The sequence below is a fragment of the Fundulus heteroclitus genome, chromosome 1 (genome assembly GCF_011125445.2).
Source record: "Fundulus heteroclitus isolate FHET01 chromosome 1, MU-UCD_Fhet_4.1, whole genome shotgun sequence".
Taxonomy (NCBI): Eukaryota; Metazoa; Chordata; class Actinopteri; order Cyprinodontiformes; family Fundulidae; genus Fundulus; species Fundulus heteroclitus.
In genome coordinates, this window is record NC_046361.1 from 17,979,751 (window position 1) to 17,999,440 (window position 19,690).

General features: G+C 43.3%; 1 protein-coding gene across 1 annotated transcript in view; it reads left to right on the top strand.

The window, feature by feature from the left end:
* Window positions 1–855: 855 nt before the first annotated feature.
* Window positions 856–19,690, top strand: part of samd11 (sterile alpha motif domain containing 11) — a 65,015-nt gene continuing 46,180 nt past the window's right edge. Inside the window, 4 exon segments of the mRNA XM_021320514.2 lie at window positions 856–1,299; window positions 1,301–1,965; window positions 2,835–2,926; window positions 17,778–17,953. Coding sequence (XP_021176189.2) covers window positions 1,277–1,299; window positions 1,301–1,965; window positions 2,835–2,926; window positions 17,778–17,953 — 956 coding nt within the window. The 5' untranslated portion in view covers window positions 856–1,276.

Sequence of the window (19,690 nt, forward strand, 5' to 3'; positions counted from 1 at the left end):
AACCTGTCTCCAAAAGCCTTCTGGTGTGTCTATGCTGGGAGCTACACGTTTTTGCTGAGCTTCTTTTTTTTTTGTCGTTATCTGCACACTCTAAACTTATGCTGGTCTAAAACTAACTTTGCATTTTGAACAGTGACATCGTGGTTACAGCGGCTTCCTGTTCAGGACAGACTTGAGCTTCGGTGGATCCTGAACATATTTCCCCCGAGAGGACGACGGTTTGGGTTGGAGGGTTGATGCTTGGACACAGCAGAGTGTTCCCAACAGGACCCTCTTCCCAAACGCATCACAGCTAAACACATGATGGATAAGGCAAGCCATCCCCGGCCCTAACCCTACTGAAAATGTCTGGGCTATGCCAGAGAAACCTTTTAAAAGAAACCCAAATATCCAAAGGGAAGTTGAGACAGAAGCTAAAAAAATAAATACCTAGAGGTCTCTTCGATTTTCTTTATCCAAACATTGTTGCAGGGTATGTATAGTTTTGATCTTTCATGGATAATGTTGGGCTATATGGAAAATCTAACTTTTACACTCAGTTCTTCCACGTGCTGGATTATGAAGCGTCAAAGTTAAAAAGAGCCACACAAACTTAGCTCTTTTTGTCAAGTTTTATATTATATTTATACGATCTTTGTTCATTGATACAGAGTAGTGGTTGTAGTTGGAAATGAGCCCGTTAGTTTTGTTATTTTTTTAATCTACTGAGTTCGTGGCAGGTTACTTCCTCATGCTCCCAGTTCATGGTTCCTGCATGGGTTTTGTGTCGCTGAAGCGCCGTCCCTCGCAGCCCCCCCTGCTCCCTCCCTTCCTTCCTGCGCTGCGCTCTCGCCAAGCCTCCGCTGTTTAAATGGGCCAAGTTGAGAAGCGGCGGAGAGTGCAAATCTTGTTTGGTCTGGGTCTGTGAACTTCAGCGTGACTTCAGCAACACCCAGCAGTCTGAATCTTTACAACTCTCTCTCTAAACTTCAAGCGGCATTAATAACGCGAAAAAAAAAAACTCAGTTTAAGTTTGCTTTCTGATTAATGACGTGTGGTTTATTTTTTTTTTATTTTTAGATCGGCTGTAAAACCGAATATCGGTCATATATAACTCCCTTCTCCCCTGGAAATAGCTGGTCTGGTATAATTTAAATTGCGTCTCATTATAATTATAATAAAATCCTCTCAGTTTACCCAAATGTGATAGGACGAGTCGCTCTGAGCAGTGGTGATCTAACCTAAGTGGCTCAGGGCTTCCCAGCATGTCAGGTATTAACAGAGCGAGTGAGATTAAATGTGGGAGGTAGGAGAGCTGCGACGCCGCCGCTGCGAGCTGGAAACTACTGAATGGGAATCTATCCGGCAACTTTAGCAGACCGCTCTCTCACGGCGACACGGGGGCTCCTCTGCGTAAAACCGAGCGGCGCGTCTTCCAGTCTGGCTCAGCCCCGCTCGCACGCCAGGAGGACGCTCAAGTTGGATCGGGCGCGCAGCTTCTCAGTCGTTCCCGGCGCTCGGCTCCCACTAACATGCCTGCCATCAAGAAGGAGCGGCTGGATGGAGACGACATGGCTCTGACCGCCTTCAACCAGTCCGAATACCTGGCCCCTTTAAATGCCACCGCCATCCCCGTGGTGACCCCGCACCCGCCGCCGTACGAGCACATTTTTGCCCATCACCGCGCGTACTTGGGGCTCCACGACTCGGCGCTGCATCACCAGCACCTCCACCACCACACGGACGACTTGATGCTGGAGAGGTTCTCCTCCATCCCGGACTTTCAGCCCTTCTTCGACAACGGGGAGCCGTGCATCGAGGTGGAGTGCGGGGAGAACAAGGCTTTGCTTTACATCAACAAACTGTGCCAGGGCAGTAAGGGACCCTCGATAAAATACAGGGGCGAGTGGCTCACCCCCAACGAGTTCCAGTTCGTCAGTGGACGGGAGACTGCCAAAGACTGGAAGCGGAGCATTAGACACAAAGGTAAGATGTGCTCTAACTTTCATTTCGTATTGCGTGGAAAATATTTGTATCGACACTTCGCGGAGTCCACTCTGCGTGGAGCGCGGTGGTCCGGTGCTGGGTTTTTGGAGCGAAAGGGTTACAGCCGTCAGTGCGTAAGGAGACAGACGGGCAAAAGGCGCATAGATAGCCTCCACACTCCCTGCGAGGGCTTGACACAGACTTTGGGGGCTGCGATCGCTCACCAGACCGGGGCATCTGGATGGGATGAGGTGGAAGTAACGCAGATACGACACAAGAGACTCCACGCTGTATATTTTTCCAACCTTCGTGATGGATCGTGCTGTCTTGCATGAGCGCTGACGCTTTTACGCAGTGCATGCTGAACTTAAAGTAACTATAGTGGATCTAATGGACCTTATAGCTGCTGCTGTGGGTGAAGTTTGCAGGCGTTTGGTAGCTCACCTCCTAAATAACTCAACCAGCTGTCATTGGGTTCTGATATTATTATCTGGTCTTGTTTGGATTAATTTCCTCCAGTTTTTGCACTCTTTTTTTACACAAACACTCAGAGGCAGGACTGACACATTAAGATGTGTGTGTGGAGGGAGGGAGGGAGGGATGTCGCCCCCAGGTCCAAACTGATAGCCTAACACTTTGTAATGCCAATTCTTATGGACAGAAGACAGCAGGCTCCTGTCTCTGTAGTTGTCCACACCCGGTTGTGGGCACAAATAATGTCAAATTTAAATAAATGTAAGTTCAGTCTATATCTGCAGCAGCCGTGAGAAGTGTAAACTATTTTAAGCTTGTTTATGTTGTATTATAGATAGAGGAGGAATGTTGACTTTTGTAAGGATCCACTGACGTGTGTCTCTCTATGTTTTCAGGAAAAAGTCTCAAGACTCTTATGTCCAAAGGAATCTTACAGGTGCACCCTCCAATCTGTGACTGTCCAGGCTGCCGGATTTCATCTCCAGTGGTAAGAATGCTGCAACCGTCCTCTCAGACTTGTCTCTACCCTGGTGTTAGAAATAAAAAAGTCCAAGCTTTGTCTTACTTACAGCTTTTATGGAACTCAAATGCAACTTCTTTTTTAATTAATATATTTGTTTTTGGATAAAAAGGGTACCACTGATTGCTGAATCAGGGTTACAGCCTCCTACAAACGAGAATCGTTATGAAACTGAACATTTACCGATATAATGGAGTTGTTTGGGAAATATTTGCGGATTATAGAAAATTTGTGTGGAATGTGACTTTGTGCTTTGCACTGAATCGGGTTGATTTGAAAAGAAATTGGGTTTCATGCAGTTGGATGTATGGAGCCGTTGGCTTGTAAAGTGCAGTAGTAGGTGAGGTTGATTTTGATTCGGCACTATTTAAACAAACTGAACCGCTTTTCCTCTCTGGTTGATTCTAGTCAGGTAGGACGTTTTAAAGCTAAAAATCCCAGATCATCCAGATCAGCTTTATACGGCACTCGCTGTCTTTATGATTTATTATTGGTGTTACCATTTGAGAGATTCATCTGTGTTTGGCCTGGTCTGTGTGAGCCCCCCCCCCCCCCCTCCCACACACACACACACACACACACCCCAGACGTTAGACACATGGTTGGTCGGAATCACTTCAGTCTGGCTGAATCAGCTTCCTCCTCCTCACCTGTCCGCCGTTGAACTCTTGTTTGCCTAGCTCTTTCCTCGGGGGCTCGAACCGGGGGCGCCGTGCCAAACCTTCAGGCCTTGCAGGTGTGTCACGATTATGGCATCACCGCGCTCTGTTTTTTTTTTTTTTTTTTTTCTTTCCCCTCTGCGCGTCTGTGTGTCAGCTTTGAGCAAGCACGCCATCAAATCTGTTCACACAGGTGCAGCCGGCTGTGTGTGTGTGTGTGTGTGTGTGTATTTGTGTGTTTTATCACCACAGAGCGCATCTGTCGTCGCTCCCAAGCACTAATCTTGAGGGAAGGGTGTAAGAGGCTTAGCGAGCTACTGAGCATGGCTACCGCTGATTATTGTGTGCGAGGCATGCAAGGCGAAGGCGGTTTTGATAAGCCGGAGGTGTTTGAGTGATATAGGTAAACTGGTGACATTTCTTTCAGCCCAGAATGGAGACCTACACCTTAAAGAAAAGGGTTTAAGCCTAAACAAATCACACAAAGGCGAGAGTCGTATTATTATTATTATTCTTTTTTTATTATTCTTTTATTTTTTGTTTGAGGTTCTGAGCGTGCTCAGTTGTGTTTAGGCTCATTACAGATTTTAGACTGATTGGGTTTTTTTTGGCCTGCCACGGCTTGTGCAGTTCCACTTCAATTACAGCCGTGACGGAGAAAACTTTGTTACTTACGTAAGCGGAGATATGGGAGCCTTAAGGTTGTTGTTGTTGTAGTCTCCTGCTTCTCCCTCTCCTTGTGTGGTGGTGAAGCCTAAAGCTTAACCCACCAAGTTAATATTACCCTGACACACACACACACACACACACACACACTGACGCACATGTTGGCAGTTCCATGTGAGGCAGTGAGGGTTAGGCGGACGAGGTAAGGCAGTGGGACTTGTATGGCCTGTACTGGCGTCTCTCCTCTCTCCCCACTGACTGAGTCCCCTCAGGGCACGGCTGCACAAGCAGCACTCCCTCACTGATGAGCTCTCGCTCGTGCACAGGCTCACAGACGCACGCAGACACACACACACACACACACACAGGCGTGCCTACCGACACAAATTACCTCATGCCGACATTTATTTTGAAAGTTTGACGGCTGAACTTTGAGTGATCTTGTTTCGCTCATAGGCATGAGGAAAGCGATCATAAAGTGCAGCAGCTGTTGGGAAGAGGGTTTCACCTGCCTGCCCACAAGGCTGCTCGTCGCGGCTCAAAACTGCCGAAGAGCTTAAAAAAAACGCAGGCAACTCTGATTATTTGGATTCCACAGTGAAAAGTTCATTTAATGAAGTAATTTGGTTAAATGGTGAAGATCACATAAGTAATTGATTCATACACATGGAGGGAAACGTCTCAGACATTAACTTTTGTTCATTTCACTGATTGTGGCTTGCAGCTACTGAAAAACAAAAATACTCGGTTTCTTGGGATTTTTAGAGGAATACATCTGATCAATTAAAAATCCTTTTAATGCCAAAACTTCAGCCCACATAAAAGTATGTCTGTGTACTGTATACGCACTCAAAGCGTTTGGGCTCCTTTGGCATGAATTGCTGCATCACTGCGTCGTGGCGTGGTGGTGAACAGCCTGCGGTTCTGCTCTGTTGTTCAGGAAACCCAGGTTGCTTTAATAGTGGCCTTCATCTTGTCTGCATTGTGTTTCTCCCCTTTCTCTTGACAATATTTTATAGATTGTCTGTCAGGTTTGGGTCAGGAAAGTTTGCTGGCAGGACAAGCGCACAGAAACATTGCTTATTAAAGCGGGCATTGGCACTTTTGGCAGCGTGGGGAAGTACCGCGTCAAATCGGCATCGGCGTGAAACTTGTCAGCAGGGCTGCACAACATATCCTAAATTTACTGTCATTACAATATCAGTGCATGCAATAACTAACTGAACTCCAATGAATGTTATTTAACTATATAGGTACGAATAGGGATGGACAATATATTGAGATTTAAAGAAAAAAATCAAGATATGAGATAAGACTATATTGTTTTTATTGAGGTGATCTATGTTATGTTACAATTATACTTTTATGCATTCCAGTAGGTAATTTTTAGCCGTTTCTCATATTTATCTAAAGCTGTTTATTAAAAAATTTGCCTGTGAGACATGTGAGATGAAGCTTTGATTCAGAGAAGCCTTTTTATAATGGCTTTATGAAAAGAAAAACATTGAGATAAATATTGTATATTGGCATTTAGCCAAAAATTATCAAGATATTATTTTTGATCCATGTCTCCCAGCCCTAAGTGTGAAGCATCCAGGCTCTCTATGCCTATGATATCCCTACTGATGCATAAAAGGGTTTAGAACGTAAAGTGGTGATCAGGTGGTCAAGTCATTAAGCAACTACAACTAGGTTGTTAAATACCAAAACAGAAGCTGTCGCCCAGATGCAACTGTTAAATAAAATATTATTAAGTGGTAAATGGTAAATGGACTGAACTTATATAACATTTTTCCAGTCATACTGACCATCCATTTCAATGGGAATAAAGAAATGTCATTTTTTTTTTCAGTAGCTGGATGCACTACTTATTATCTGGGGTTGATGTTTGATATGAACCCAAAGCAGAAAGGCATTAACACTTTAAGTATTCGTTGCAAGTTAAATCGTTAGCATGACATTCACTGATATCATCACGTATTGCATGTTTTCCTTGTATTGTGCTGTGCATAGTATATGTGCTCTGACTTTGGGCTTGATAAAACACGGCGGACCAACATCACACTGGACATCAAGCAGCTTTGATTCTGTCTCTCTCTCCACTCTTCTCACAGACTGGGAGATTGAAATTCAAATAAAAAAATACTTTCATGTGAAAAGAGGACTTTGGATTACAGAGCAGTAGTCTAGTCCTTTTTCTCTTAGCAACAGTAACATAACCAGCATGTCCTGGATGCGTCTGAGTGTGGTGGCTCTGGAAGCACAGACTCCAGCAGAAGTTCATTCCCAAAACACTTTGATTAGGTTTGCTTCACAGTCCTCTCAAGGCTGTTGTTGCTTCAGCGCTTTTTTTCTTTCATGTTTTCCTTCCACTCAACTTTCTATTAGTATTCTGCTTGAATACAGCACTTTTTGTGGCTTACCCTCCTTTTGGAGACATAGCTCTTGGCCATGTTTACCAGTTTTCTGTTCTCATGTCCTGTCAACCAAAATGTTGCCGTTTTCACAGCTGGAAGTCAGTTCGTAAAATTATCATACGTAAACATATAACATATATCACTTTATGTGGACTGAATCTTTGAGTTTTATTCTTCAAATGTAATGACAGAAATTAATTAACGCTTTGCTAAAATTCCCATGTAGTTTTGTCATGAATGGTAACGATCAGGTGATTTATCTTTAACGTTTTTCAGCCCCTGAAGTTGTTATTCTATCATAAGCTGGTGGCTTATCTGTGTTTTTGTCTGTTGATGTGTCTGGCTTGCCTCGTAGGTGTGTCTTTGTGCGTGATTGTTTGTAAGTGCTGGCCGACTTGTCAGGCTTGCGTGTGCATCAGTGTGTCCGTGCATGCGCGCGTGTGTGTGTCTCCTCCCGGGAGAGCTGGGCTTCCTCTGCTCTGTTATTTCAGCGGAACTGGCGGAGGCCGGGAGGAAATTGCACTCCCCTCCTCCGGCTTGTAAAGACCTCCTCCAATCAAGGGCTCCTCGTGGCAAAGTGGAATTAAACTCGTCGCTGTACGCACAATCTGCACGGACTCACAGTCATAACATGGCGTGCACGTTCCTTTCTTTGGAGCTCTCAGTCTATCTCAACCCATTTTTGTCATGAACGTTTTTTATCATCAGTGAAATTACAGATGATTGCAGATTTTACAATGCCTTGCAAAATTGTTTACACCCATCGATTTTTTTAAAAAAAAAACATTTTGTCACAACGTCGGACTTCATGCTTCATTTTATTGGTATTTGGGAGCTGCAAAGATATACTGTTGAAGTGGGAGAATCTGTGGACAGGACAGGTCTTAGTTGTGCACTCCACTGATCTGGCCTTTGAAGAAGAATAGCAAGAAGAAAGTCATTGCAGAAAGTGAGCCGTAATCCATGGAGAAAACACAGCAAAGACGGAAAAGTGCTCTAGTCAGACGAGACAAAATCTGACATTTTTGCCCACATGCAAAATGCTACGGTAGAAATCTAAGGTGGCACATCACTCTGACCACATGGTGAAGCATGGCGGTGGCAGCATCATGCTCTGGAGATGGTGATGATGGATGGAGCTAAAGTCAGAAAACCTGTTGGAGGTGGATGAAAGTCTGGGGCAGAGGTTCCCCTTGCAGCTTAACGCTGTACCTGAACAACCAATCAGAGCCGCAATAGAAAGATTTAGATCAAAGTATTTTCATGTGTTAGAATGGCCTAGTCAAAGTCCAGACTTAAAAGCAATTTAAAATCTGAGACTTGACAGAAATTGGCTTTGATATAAATGCATCTCAATATAAATTCGCTCTTACGCCCTTCTTTGTGCTGGTCTACTGAATAAAGTGTGTAAGCTGTAACAGGACCACATATGAAAAAGATGCTTGAATACTTTTGCGAGGCGCCGTGGGTGACGGGGTCAGCTGTGGAGCGCGTCCGTGTGTTGTGTGGCTCTTTGGTTGTGTGTTTTTGTTTGTGTGTTGTTGATCCGGTGCTGCCATGGTAACGCCAGCATCAGTATTTACTCACCATAGAGCTGAGGAGTCAACAAAGATATTTCTGCTTGTTAAGCGTGTGTCGCCATTGGACAAATTACACCTCTGTAACGTAGCGCTCAGCTTGAATGTGTGCGTGACGTGTGGAAATGTACACGCTTAATGCTGTTTCCCAGCAAATGAAGTATTTGCTCAAAACTTTTGGAGAACAAAAAGTTAGCCACTGGCTTCGGTGTGTGTGTGTGTGCTGCTCAGTACGAGGAGAAGCTGGATCTATTTGCATGCGCTGTGTGACACCGTACGAGTGCACTGATGTGATTGATGTGAGCGCGAGCGTTTGGGTGTGCACAAAAATATGGCTCAAATATGTTGGAGCATCTGTCTATTAGCCTAATGTGGTTTGCTGCGATGACGCCCATGGCGGTGTCTGTTGAAGAGCCGCCTCCCCAACATCTGCGTGTGGAGAAATATGCGCTAGCCTCTTTCGGCATGTGATTTCCACTGATGGTTTTGGCTACTTTCTGCCACCGCAGACGTACACCAGCAGGCCTATTATGTCAAGCTTACAGACTTTACACATTCATCAGTACATCCAAAAACACACTTGTTAAAGTATGCGAGCATGACAAGGCTCCAACTGTTGGGAGTTTTTCTACGATTTTAGCTGCATTATTGGGTTAGGTTTTGGTTACGCTGTAGTTAAGGCTGTCTGCTGCGTTTCTAGGGCTCAGGCAGCGTGTCTGCACGATAAGCTTGAGACAATTTCTAAATTGCTGAACTTCGATGAAGACCCCTCGACTTGTCAACATCAATTTGAACGCTTTTCCTCTCTAGGCTGGTCCTTCCCCAGGTTTGTTAAGGGGGAAGGAGAGGCACAGTCGTTACCTGTCTGAAGCCTCCCTGTGGCAAACTCAGTGGGCATACACAAACACACACACAAACACACACACACACAAACACACACACACACACACACACACACACACACATAGAAAAGGGAGGGAAGAGGAAAGAAACAAGGGGGAAGGGGGAGAGCAAGAGCAGCGTTTGCACGCCTGACTGCACCAGCGCTGACCTCCCAGCGCCGAGCCGGCAGCCTCCCCTCCACCTCGCCGCCTCTCGTCCTCCCCCTCCCTCCAACCAGACCCCCCCCCCCACCCCCCCACACCTCGCCTTGTGCCGCTCCACTGGGCTGCAACTGCCCGCTCGGCTCAGCGCGTGGGGGCTGAGTGTGCAAGAGAGCATGCGTGTTTGCATGTCTGTCTGTCCATGCATCCATGTGTGTGTGTGTGTGTGTGTGTGTGAAGTGTGGGTTCTTGGTCGCATGCCTGTTTGCCCTACAGCGCTTTCTCACTTTTTTTTTTCTTCTCCTCACACATGGGCCTCACCTACCAAGTGTTGCCCATAGTCTGTGCGCCACACGTGCTGTTGTCCATTTTTAGCTCCTGAGCCTGATGCATTTCTATGTAATCGCATGGCTGACTAATTGTTGCATTTATGAACTAACACCTTTTCGTTCTACAGTATGAAGGATGCAATGCATCTCAGTCTTAGGATAGCTGAACATCAAACTTGAATTTCACCAGGCTTCGGTGGTGCGGTTCTACCTTTCTTGTCAGTGGAGTTTAAACATAAGCTGCCTTCGATAAAAAGCATCACCTTTGTGTGCTTCCGATACTCCCGGATGACAATATGTAATATTTTGCAGAACGTTGATGCCTTTGTCTTATTTCTTCGGGATAAATGGAACAAGCAGCAACAGGCTGATAGACAGACGTTAAACCATTAAGTTAATTGTGCGGTTTCACTATAGGACGCTGGATACTTGATGGACCGTGCCACAAACAATTAAAAAGGCAGGTTGAAACAATGTTAAAAGGGAAAAACTAATTGATAGAAACATTAGTTCAAGTAAGCTTTCTTTGCTTTTGGCAAGTTAAAGTTTGTCTAATGTTTTGACCAAATCACACGATTTATTTATCCTATGTTCTGTACCACAAAATTTCACGATCGGATTAAAATGTATTCGGATTAAATAATCGGATTGTAATACTACTGTGATTGGCCTGTTTACATGATGCTTTTTTATTCCGATTACTGTTGTCCATGTAAACGTAGCTATTGAGAGAGAGCAGCATTTGCTTGTCCATCATGGAGCAACACAGACATACAGGACTAGAAACAGTGCATCCACACTCTCACAGGTCAGGGTAAGTAAGAGGGGATAATAACCTAACATGCATTTTTGGATGGATTACTCTCCTGTGGATGCCCAGAGAGAAGCCATGCATGCACAGGAAGAGCATGCAAACTCCCAACAGAAAGGCCCCGGCTGGGATCGAAGTCGTAGAACCTTTTTGGTATGAGGTTAGCAACATGGCTAACACCTGCACCCAACCCAGATTCAGTTTATTTTCATTTAATCTATTAAAAACCTGAAGGATGTCATTTGTTAATGAGGTACAGCGGCAAACAGGACTCGCTGGCCAACAGTAGCCAAAACTCTGCTGCACGACACCAGCAGGCTTCAGTTTGCATTTTTTTCCCAACAGTTTGTTGTCAGGTGTGTTTGTGTATGCACATATGATTTGATTATAGCCAAATAGGACAGATTTAAAGCTTTCCTGTGGCCTCTACAGGATAGCGGGCTGTTCTCGTTTGCTTCCATTGTCTCTGAATGTTCAACCCAGCGTAGTTTTTGTGTCCTTACACTGTTGCTGTCGTATAAACTCTTCCTTTTGGTTTCCAATGTGCCGTTTTTTTTTTCTTTTTCTCTGACATTATGCTCGCCTTCAGGGGCGGTTCTAGACAGGGGCCAACAGGGGCCCAGGCCCCTGTAGAAATGGTCCTGGCCCCTGTTATGGCCCCTGTACTAAAGACATAACATTAAATACACTTCAAAGAAACCATAACTGATTGGTTACTTTGACCAATTTTATTTTTTACTTATACAGTTTTACTCTTAGAAGGATTTAAAAATTAAGATGTTTCACGTTTAGCTTTAGCCGTATTGAGCTGGGGGCAAGTTTTCAACTGATAGATCAGGGGTCTGAAACCTGCAGTTCCAAAACCACAAGTGGCTCACTTCATATTATTACACAGTTAAATATTGCCATTTTATTGTTTCATTTTTTTGTTCTGTGCCCCTGTGAAAAAAAACTGGCCCCACCTTGGCCCCCCTGGTAAATTTGGTCTAGAACCGCCATTGCTCGCCTTTAATTAAATAGACTTCATTATTGTGTTACTGGGAAAATCTGCTTACTGCGTTACCTTGTTAATACTCAAATCAAACCATTAAGTAATCTGATTATTCACAGTAGCGAGGTTACAGCAGGTCAGGTTTGCCCGCTGATTGCTCTCAGTTTGTCCAGGGCTCACGAACACCAATCAGTATCACCTTTTTCGTCCCATCAACCTGTGAAAATGTCACGTCCCCGCGTTTGAGTCGCAGATAAGGAGGTGAAATTTGACCAGAAAAAGAGTTAGAGCCCTTCGTAGTGTTGGATTTTACTCCTGGCAAAGTAGTAGTTTGTTTTGGCCCTGTTTCAAAGCTCTTAGGTTATCGCTGTAATGACCGCCTCGACTCCCGCTCCCTCCCTCCCTCCATCTCCATCCCTCATTCTCCCCCTCCCTTTCCCCTCCTGGTCCTCGCGCCAAGTCGGCCCGCCATCCCGCCTCCACACACACACACACACACACACACACACACACACACACACACACACACACACACACACACACACACACACACACACACACACACACACACACAGGCTGCGAGGTAACGGCAGACAGGCGCGTGACTCATTAGGCATTCGTCCCCCAGGGAGATTGCCGGGGGGGCGCGTGTGAGGCTGGGAGAGAGCGGCGCAGCTGCAGGAATGTCACGGGCAGCCACTGCTGTGTGCGTGTGGGTGTGTGCTTGCTCACGCTAGCTGGAGCCAGTGGCAGGCTGCTGCACCTTTCAGGAAATAATGCAAGGAGAAAGAGAGAGAGAGAGAGAGAGAGAGAGAGAGAGAGAGAGAGAGAGAGAAGGGGGAAAAAAACACACTCATTAGTTCACTTTTCCACCAAGAGCTCATTTAAAAGTCTGAAGAAAATTTGGAGAGAAAGCTTCTGATCTCTCCTTGAATAGAAACACCCTTGCTGGCTGGACTACTTTTTTTTTTTTTTTTTTTTTTATATCTGAGAAGCATTTTGCTGCGTTTAAAACACGCTGCTGCGGCAGAGGGGCGCAGTGGCCACATCAGCACAGCAACAGGAATATTTTGTGTATAGAGAAGGGTGATGCTATAAATATGTACATAATAAATAACTAAAACATCCTTTAACTCAATGTTAAATTGCTCTGGCCTTTTACCCTACAGGGTGTGACAAAGCTATACATTTGTAATTATCTTAAACAGAACTTTATACACTGTGTCAATCAGCTTGTAGTTGTAGTTTTTATTGTAAAGCAGAGGTAGTCAACTTTGACTTAAAAACATGAATATGTAAAAGAATCCCCTCCACCCTAAAAAACAAACAAACAAAAAAAATAAAAAAAAAATACTACAGAAATAAAACAGCTGCAAATACTGAAGCTCTGATTGAGGCATTTTGCACTTTGTAAGTGAAACAACTTTTTAAATTATTCTGTTAGTAGGAATGCATCAATAAGAATTTTGTGGCGATTTTATTTGTTTGTTTTTAGGTTCCTGCCGATTTCTCGTTTTTGAGAACCAAAACGTAAAAAGATATAGGAGTATTTATTTTCTCAAAAATCCTATCTGCTATGAGGGGACTGTAATATTTTTAATTAAGAAGAGTCAGTGTCACGCCGTGTTACGAGATAGGGAGCAGTCAAAACTCCTAATGCTATAGCGTAGTATTGCTTTCTTAAGTAGCAACACCTACTGTTTGGGAGGAGAACTGCAGCTACAGTGTGGCGTAATAGAACTGTGAAATACCTCTACTGTCCAACATTGTTTTTAGGTTGAATACAGTATAGACATTTATCCATCCATCCATCCATTTTCCTACACACTTACCCCTGTGTGGGACGCGAGGGGTGCTGGTGCCTAGCTGTCAATGGATGAGAGGCAGGGTACACCCTGGACAGGTCGCCAGTCTATCGCAGAATTATACTAGTAACTAGAGTAATGAGATGTGGCCTTCTTACGAAAGTAAGCTCCAATTTGGTTAATAATCCTTCTTATAGAGTTATATGGTATGGTTTCTTCCACCCCAATCGATTTTATCATATCCAGTTGCATTCTGATGAATCGAAACATATGGAATTGCATCCTGTCTATTCTGTTTGCTGCTCATGTGTTTGTAATTTGTCGGATCACTGGTGGGTGCGTCTAGATGCACATCGCATGTTCTGCAGACCAGCCTTAGTTTCAACACAGCCTGTGGCCATAAGGGAGAGATTTCAACACATTTAAACAGGATAATCTTTAGCCTTGATTTTCCCACGTCAGGGATACTATCATCTGCAAATTTGCTCACTTTCATGTCAAAAGACTTGTTCATATCACATTACAGAGCCGATAAGAACAATTAAATCTATTTTCCTACCAGATTGATTTAACTGTGGAGCCGCCAAGTGTGCAATTTATCGCTGTACATAGCATCCTATCGCCTGTCTGGAGCAGCTTTTGTGTTCAACAGTTCCAATGTGCAATCATTGTATTGAATTAAAATAAAAGGCTCACATTTTAGAGTTAACGCAGTCATTACTATTTAAGTTCAATTAAAAAATCTTTCTGAAAGTCAAATTCACACCAGTTTTTATTCAAGATTCTGGGATACCATCAAAGCATAGCAAGTTGTCTTAGGTTAATCTAAGAGTCCAACAATTACATTTTAAAGCGCCTGAGATGATTGAATGTATCTGAATGGTTGGATCTGGTGTGTTCATCGCCACCCGATACACAGATTAGTACAGAATTGAGTCGTCTCAGTTTGGCCATTTACTAAAGAGCACATCTCTTTATGTCTGAGCTGTGAGTTATAACATTTTAAGAAGCACATGTGGTTAATTGTCTCTCAAAACGGTTACATTCGCTTAAAATATTCTTTTCTATTCGTTTCGGTGCGTATTGTATTTAGTTTAATTGCCTTCATTTGGCCCCGGTGAGGCTGTGTGGATCAGTGTTATCAGTGTTTCTGCATGCATGTGCCTCTGTATGGATGTTTTTTCTTTTTTGGCATCTAAACGTGAAGACCAGATATATTTCTTGGCTGCCTGACTGTCAGACCGAAAGCGTGGGAGGCGATATTCATAGAGGTGCTTTTAGTGGGACTTTTATGAGAGACTTTTTTTTTTTTTTTTTTTCCATGGCTGAAAGGAGGTTGACCACACACACAGCGAGGCTGCTTGGGCTCGGCGAACACCCCCGTGTGTTTGTATACGTGCACATGCTCGGCGCTCTACCTTCGAGCACGCCTGCGTAGGGGCCGCCAGGGGTGTGTTCTGCTTCGTGTTTTGTTTCGGAGAGAGCCCTCCTCCGTGCAACGGAAGTGTTGCCGGAAGCAGTGGGAGCTCACCCCCGGTTCTGCGTCAGTGCCGCTAAAGAAAGGATTGGGGCTTTCCGGGAGGAGGGAGGAAGGGATGGGGGCTGTCAGCCTGGGTATGTCACGGCCATGTGGGTGGTTGTCTCCGCGTTCAGGCACACACAGGCGCAGTCACGACTGCTCTTAGAATAGCTATTCTTGAATGCACAGCGTTGCATGCTTGGTCCAAGTATATAAAAAAAAAACCCTACATGTGCGGATGTTGACTTTGAAGTGCACATGAGCTCTTCGCTGTTTTGTTTCTGAAAATACAAAGAGATTTGGTCATGAGCAGAAGTGCTGTTTTGTTCCTGTTTACCTCTTCTGTCGTCCTGTCTGGGCTCCAGCACTAAATTCCTACACCCTGACATTGTGAGGAAGGACCTGTGGTGTCAGAAAGTACAACCAGTATCCTAGGCACTGGAGTACAACTTGCAAAAAACCCAGCAGGAGAAAAAAAAAAAAAAAAGGAAAGCAAGAAAAATCTCTTTCCTGGCAAGGCAGAAAAAAGGAAAGCAATGTGCAGAACCCTGTGGCCTGCGCATCCTAAGGGATGTTTTCATATTTCGCTTCTCCCCCAACTTGTTTTAATGTCTGCCATTTGAGATACTCCAGAGGGGCTGCACCTGTTTGCCTCTTGGCTAGCAGCCCCCCCGTATCCCTCCTCCTTCCCCCGCCTGCCACTCAAGCTACCGCTCCTCCTGGGATGGATGGATGGAGCGAGGAAGGAGTGGAGGAGTATGGGGTTGCGTGCGGTGGAAGGGATAGCTGGAGGGCTCGAAGGCGTCCAGGAGAAAGAGCAGAGATGTAGGCACAGAGAGTGAAAGAGAATATAGTTTCCAGTCCAAGTCCGGTCTCCCACACTGGACAAGGTGCTCCTACTTCGGAGTGTTCTCTCTTTAATGTTCGACCCTCTGCATTCTCCTTTATTTCTGTATTTTCTCTCATCTGCTCCCTCCTCCTGTACAAACCCACATCTGCTCGCCTTCTCTCCTGTGTTAGCGTGTCCTTTCAGCCTATTGTTCCTTTGCTCTTCTCCAATTTCTGACTCATTCTTCTTTACTTCCAGCATCTCCCACTCCTCCTAGCAAAGTTTTTCCTCTGCTCCCCTTTCTGCCCCTGTTCGCCTTTTTTCTCCCAGATGGCACCACAATAATCTGCAGTGACCTCTTTAGGTCACATTAAAGGTCACCCAGCTTCACTCGTGCACTCCCCTAGGGCCACGCTCGTCTCAATCTCTTTTCTCTAATTCTTGCAGCTATGATAGAAATGCTCTGCATAAAAACCCTGCTTGTTTGTTTAAAGCATAAAATACCCTTTTTTTTTAAAACATGTAAAGCTGCTTCAAGCTTATATTTAATCACTTTCAAGCTTATATTTAATCACTGATATTCAAGCTTATATTTAATCACTGATACATTAATGTTGAATCAGTGCTTATTTAAGTTTTATTTTATTAATTTAATTTTTAATACACATACATCAGTGCTAACTTATAAATTCATACTCAGGCAAAAACTGAAAGAATCCCATGCGTGAAAAAAGGAGCAGGAAGAAAATACTCCTATTTTACAATACAACTAAATAAATACAGATAGCCATCCTGATATATATATATATATATATATATTTATCTAACAATATTATTCAATTGGTTCTCATAATTGTTTACTTTATAGGATTCCCAAACCTAATATCAGTTGTTTTAAACCCTCGTCACATAATATATTTGAATACTTTATTGAAAACATTATTTTGTACTTTTGTGATTATGGGTAATAAACAGCCTTTATTTTTTGCGTTGGCAAAACAGAGCCGTCAGCCGCGGGACGTTTTGCACCGACCGCTTGTCAGCCGGTACGTGCCTTAAGGATGTTTCGTGTCCACTTTGACAACCAATTATTGAACGTAATTTTAAGTCCCGTATTGATCTACTCATGGTGTACTGATGGGTTTTGTTGCTCCAGTAAATAAAATCTGCAAACAGGGGGGTTGCTTGGAGTTATTTTGGTTTAATCTGGGAGCCTACTGGCTCAAGTGAAGATCTTAACCAAAAACAATACAAAATGCTCAGAAACTGAATTAAAGTCGGATTAAATCATACTTGAGATGTGAATATTTTTCATAATTTATCTCCATGAATCATCAGATGTATGTAACTATCGCGTGAAATAAGCTGATATATCAGAAACCTTCACCTACGTTCCTGCGCAGATGGTCATCACTGTTTAAAAATGTGCAAGACAAAAGAAAAACATCTTTCTTAAATAATATTAACCTGTAACTTTCTCATAAGTCTCATATTTTTCATGTTTCTTAAATTTAGCACTGCTTTTACAAACCGTTGTTCTATAATAGATTTAAATGCTTGTTTTTTTTTTTTTACTTTTGGGGTTTTGGTTGTTTTAACAATTTTTATTTTTTATTTTTTGGACAAAATGGAACCTTCTGCCATTGGACATTTTGCACCAACAATGCCACCTAATCTGTTATTTTTTTTATAAAGGTCGACTGCTCTAAATGGGAATCAGAACCACTCAGACACTGAAATCATAAATCCTACACAATGTCACACAATTAAACTTAATTATACTGTAGATTTGAGCATAGTTCTTGTTATTGGTGTCTTTAACTTGTACAAAACTACTCCAAGAAATAAGGTGGTCTGCAATCGTCATATGGATATCAAATGGAAGTAGGAAGAGATGAAAAGGCAATACTATGTGGCAAATTTGGAATATAAATTAGTAAATGGACCAATTAATTCAGATGCTTCATGTTTACAAATGTATTTACAGCTCTAATTGAATTTATAGTAATATTTATGAATAATTATGAATAAACCTCCTATGTTTTTTTTTATTTAAACTGCTTTGTAACATTTTTTTATGTACAATAAATATGTATAAAACAGGAGTTTCCAATGTCTTTTTCAGCTGTCTGATGCATCTTGCTAAAGTTTATTCTGGTGTGTGATCTGCAGAACCGCGGGCGCTTGGCAGAGAAACGCACCATCCCTCTTCCGCCCAACCGGGTGCCCAAAAAGGAACTGGCCTCGATTTTCAGCAGTGACGACAGCGAAGGCAGCGAGCGGGCCAGCGGGGACCATGCCCACATCAAGCAGGAGGAGGATCTGCATTACAGTATCATGAATAAAAGGTAAGGCACCTCTAAATTGTAAGGCCATGACCTTCTCTCAGCAGGTTATTTTTCTTCTCATGTAAAATACCAGCAGTGTTTCTGGAAAACGTTAAGTTTGTGCAGCTTTGTTTTTTTGTTTTTTTTTTGCAATCTTTCTTTTGTTTTATTTTATAAAATTAATATGAAGAAAATGAGGTGTCACTTATATAAAATAATTGCTTCTCATCAGATTTTGCCTGTAAGCGTAAATATGGTGTCTCAAAGAGGGATGCCCCGTCAGGATTTGTTGTCCCAGATAAGAAAATATGCATGTGCTGAAACTGAGCCACAGTCTAATACTACAATCCATCAGCATTGCATGATCTGTATTTTTATTGTAATTCATTCAACACTCAGGTTACCGACATTGCAATGGAGACTTTCTCCAGGCCACCGTTGGCATGTTATTTTGACAACAGATAAAGTTAAAGCTAAAACTTTCAAGCTACTCACGTTACTGTCCGATGGGCCTCGCTGAAGTGGTTAGCTTAACTCAGCTTGTTTCCTTTCTGTTTTGATATGACTCACTGATAATTTGCCTTGTAACATATTTTTGGTGCACTTCTCGTTGGTGACGCATTGGACAAAACCTACAGAAAACTGCTCTCTTGCTTCACAGACCAAACACTTTGCTTTGAACATGGAAAAATGTTTCGCTAGTGTCGGAAGTAGCCGCAGCCAGTACAGCCAATACTTTTTCACCGCCATTGTAAACGGTGAAAAAAGTCTTAGATTGTTCAGAAAAACAACAATAGATGCCTTTTGATACAGTGTTGCAAGGCGAGCGCACAAAAGTAAGCTGATATTTTTTAAAAACCGGCTACTCACAACGTGGCTTAATCACAGACAGTTGACCAACAACAGGACCGGGTCTGCCAAAATGACCTTTTCAACAGAGCCTTGATCAGAACTGTGGGCTGAGGTACGATCTGCACATCTTTAATCACATATGCGTTAAGTGTTTCTATCAGCAGTCTGTTCAGGGGCCTTTTAAGATGTGAAAAGGCCCAGCTTTAGCCACATCTTAAGAACACATGCTAGATTTTGGCTTGGAGCAGCTAATGAAGGCTGATGTGTTGTTTGTGTAGTGCCGCTACTTTTCAGTCTCGTATCTTTCTTGGCTCGATATTGGAAGGCCGAGTCTCTGCTGTCTGCTTTATCTTATGCTGTGCGTTGATCGAGAGCAGCTTGATTGGAGGGTGTTGATTACATTGAAGTTATTAGTCTTGTTTGCTGTTATTGTCTTGTACTCTTATCTATTTTACATGCTTTAAAAACGGTTAATTTTGGACTGATTGTATTAGTAAATGGTTCAGCTCGCCCCGCTGCATCTCTACAGCACAACGAGTATGTTTCTTTTTGAAAAGAGAAAAGCCCCTCATCCATCAAAGACCTGTTTGAAAATGAAAAATAGAACTTCAAACTCACCCAGTCGGCCAAAACGTCCGGGATTATACTTAAACTTAAATATAGTTACATTTCACGATATTTCCAGTTAAGTGATGTGGATTTTCTGCTCACTTTGCGTCTGCATAAACTATTTTCGTACGAGATCTAATTGCCAGATATAATGCTGAATCCGTTCGTTGATAAACTCAGAAAGTCCCCGGCTGCATCACAAACATCTTGTGCAACCTCATTACAACGGGGGGATGTTTTTTTTTTCCTGTCTTGGGGCTTGTGTGTGACGCGGCGGACAGCACAGCAACTGTGAAG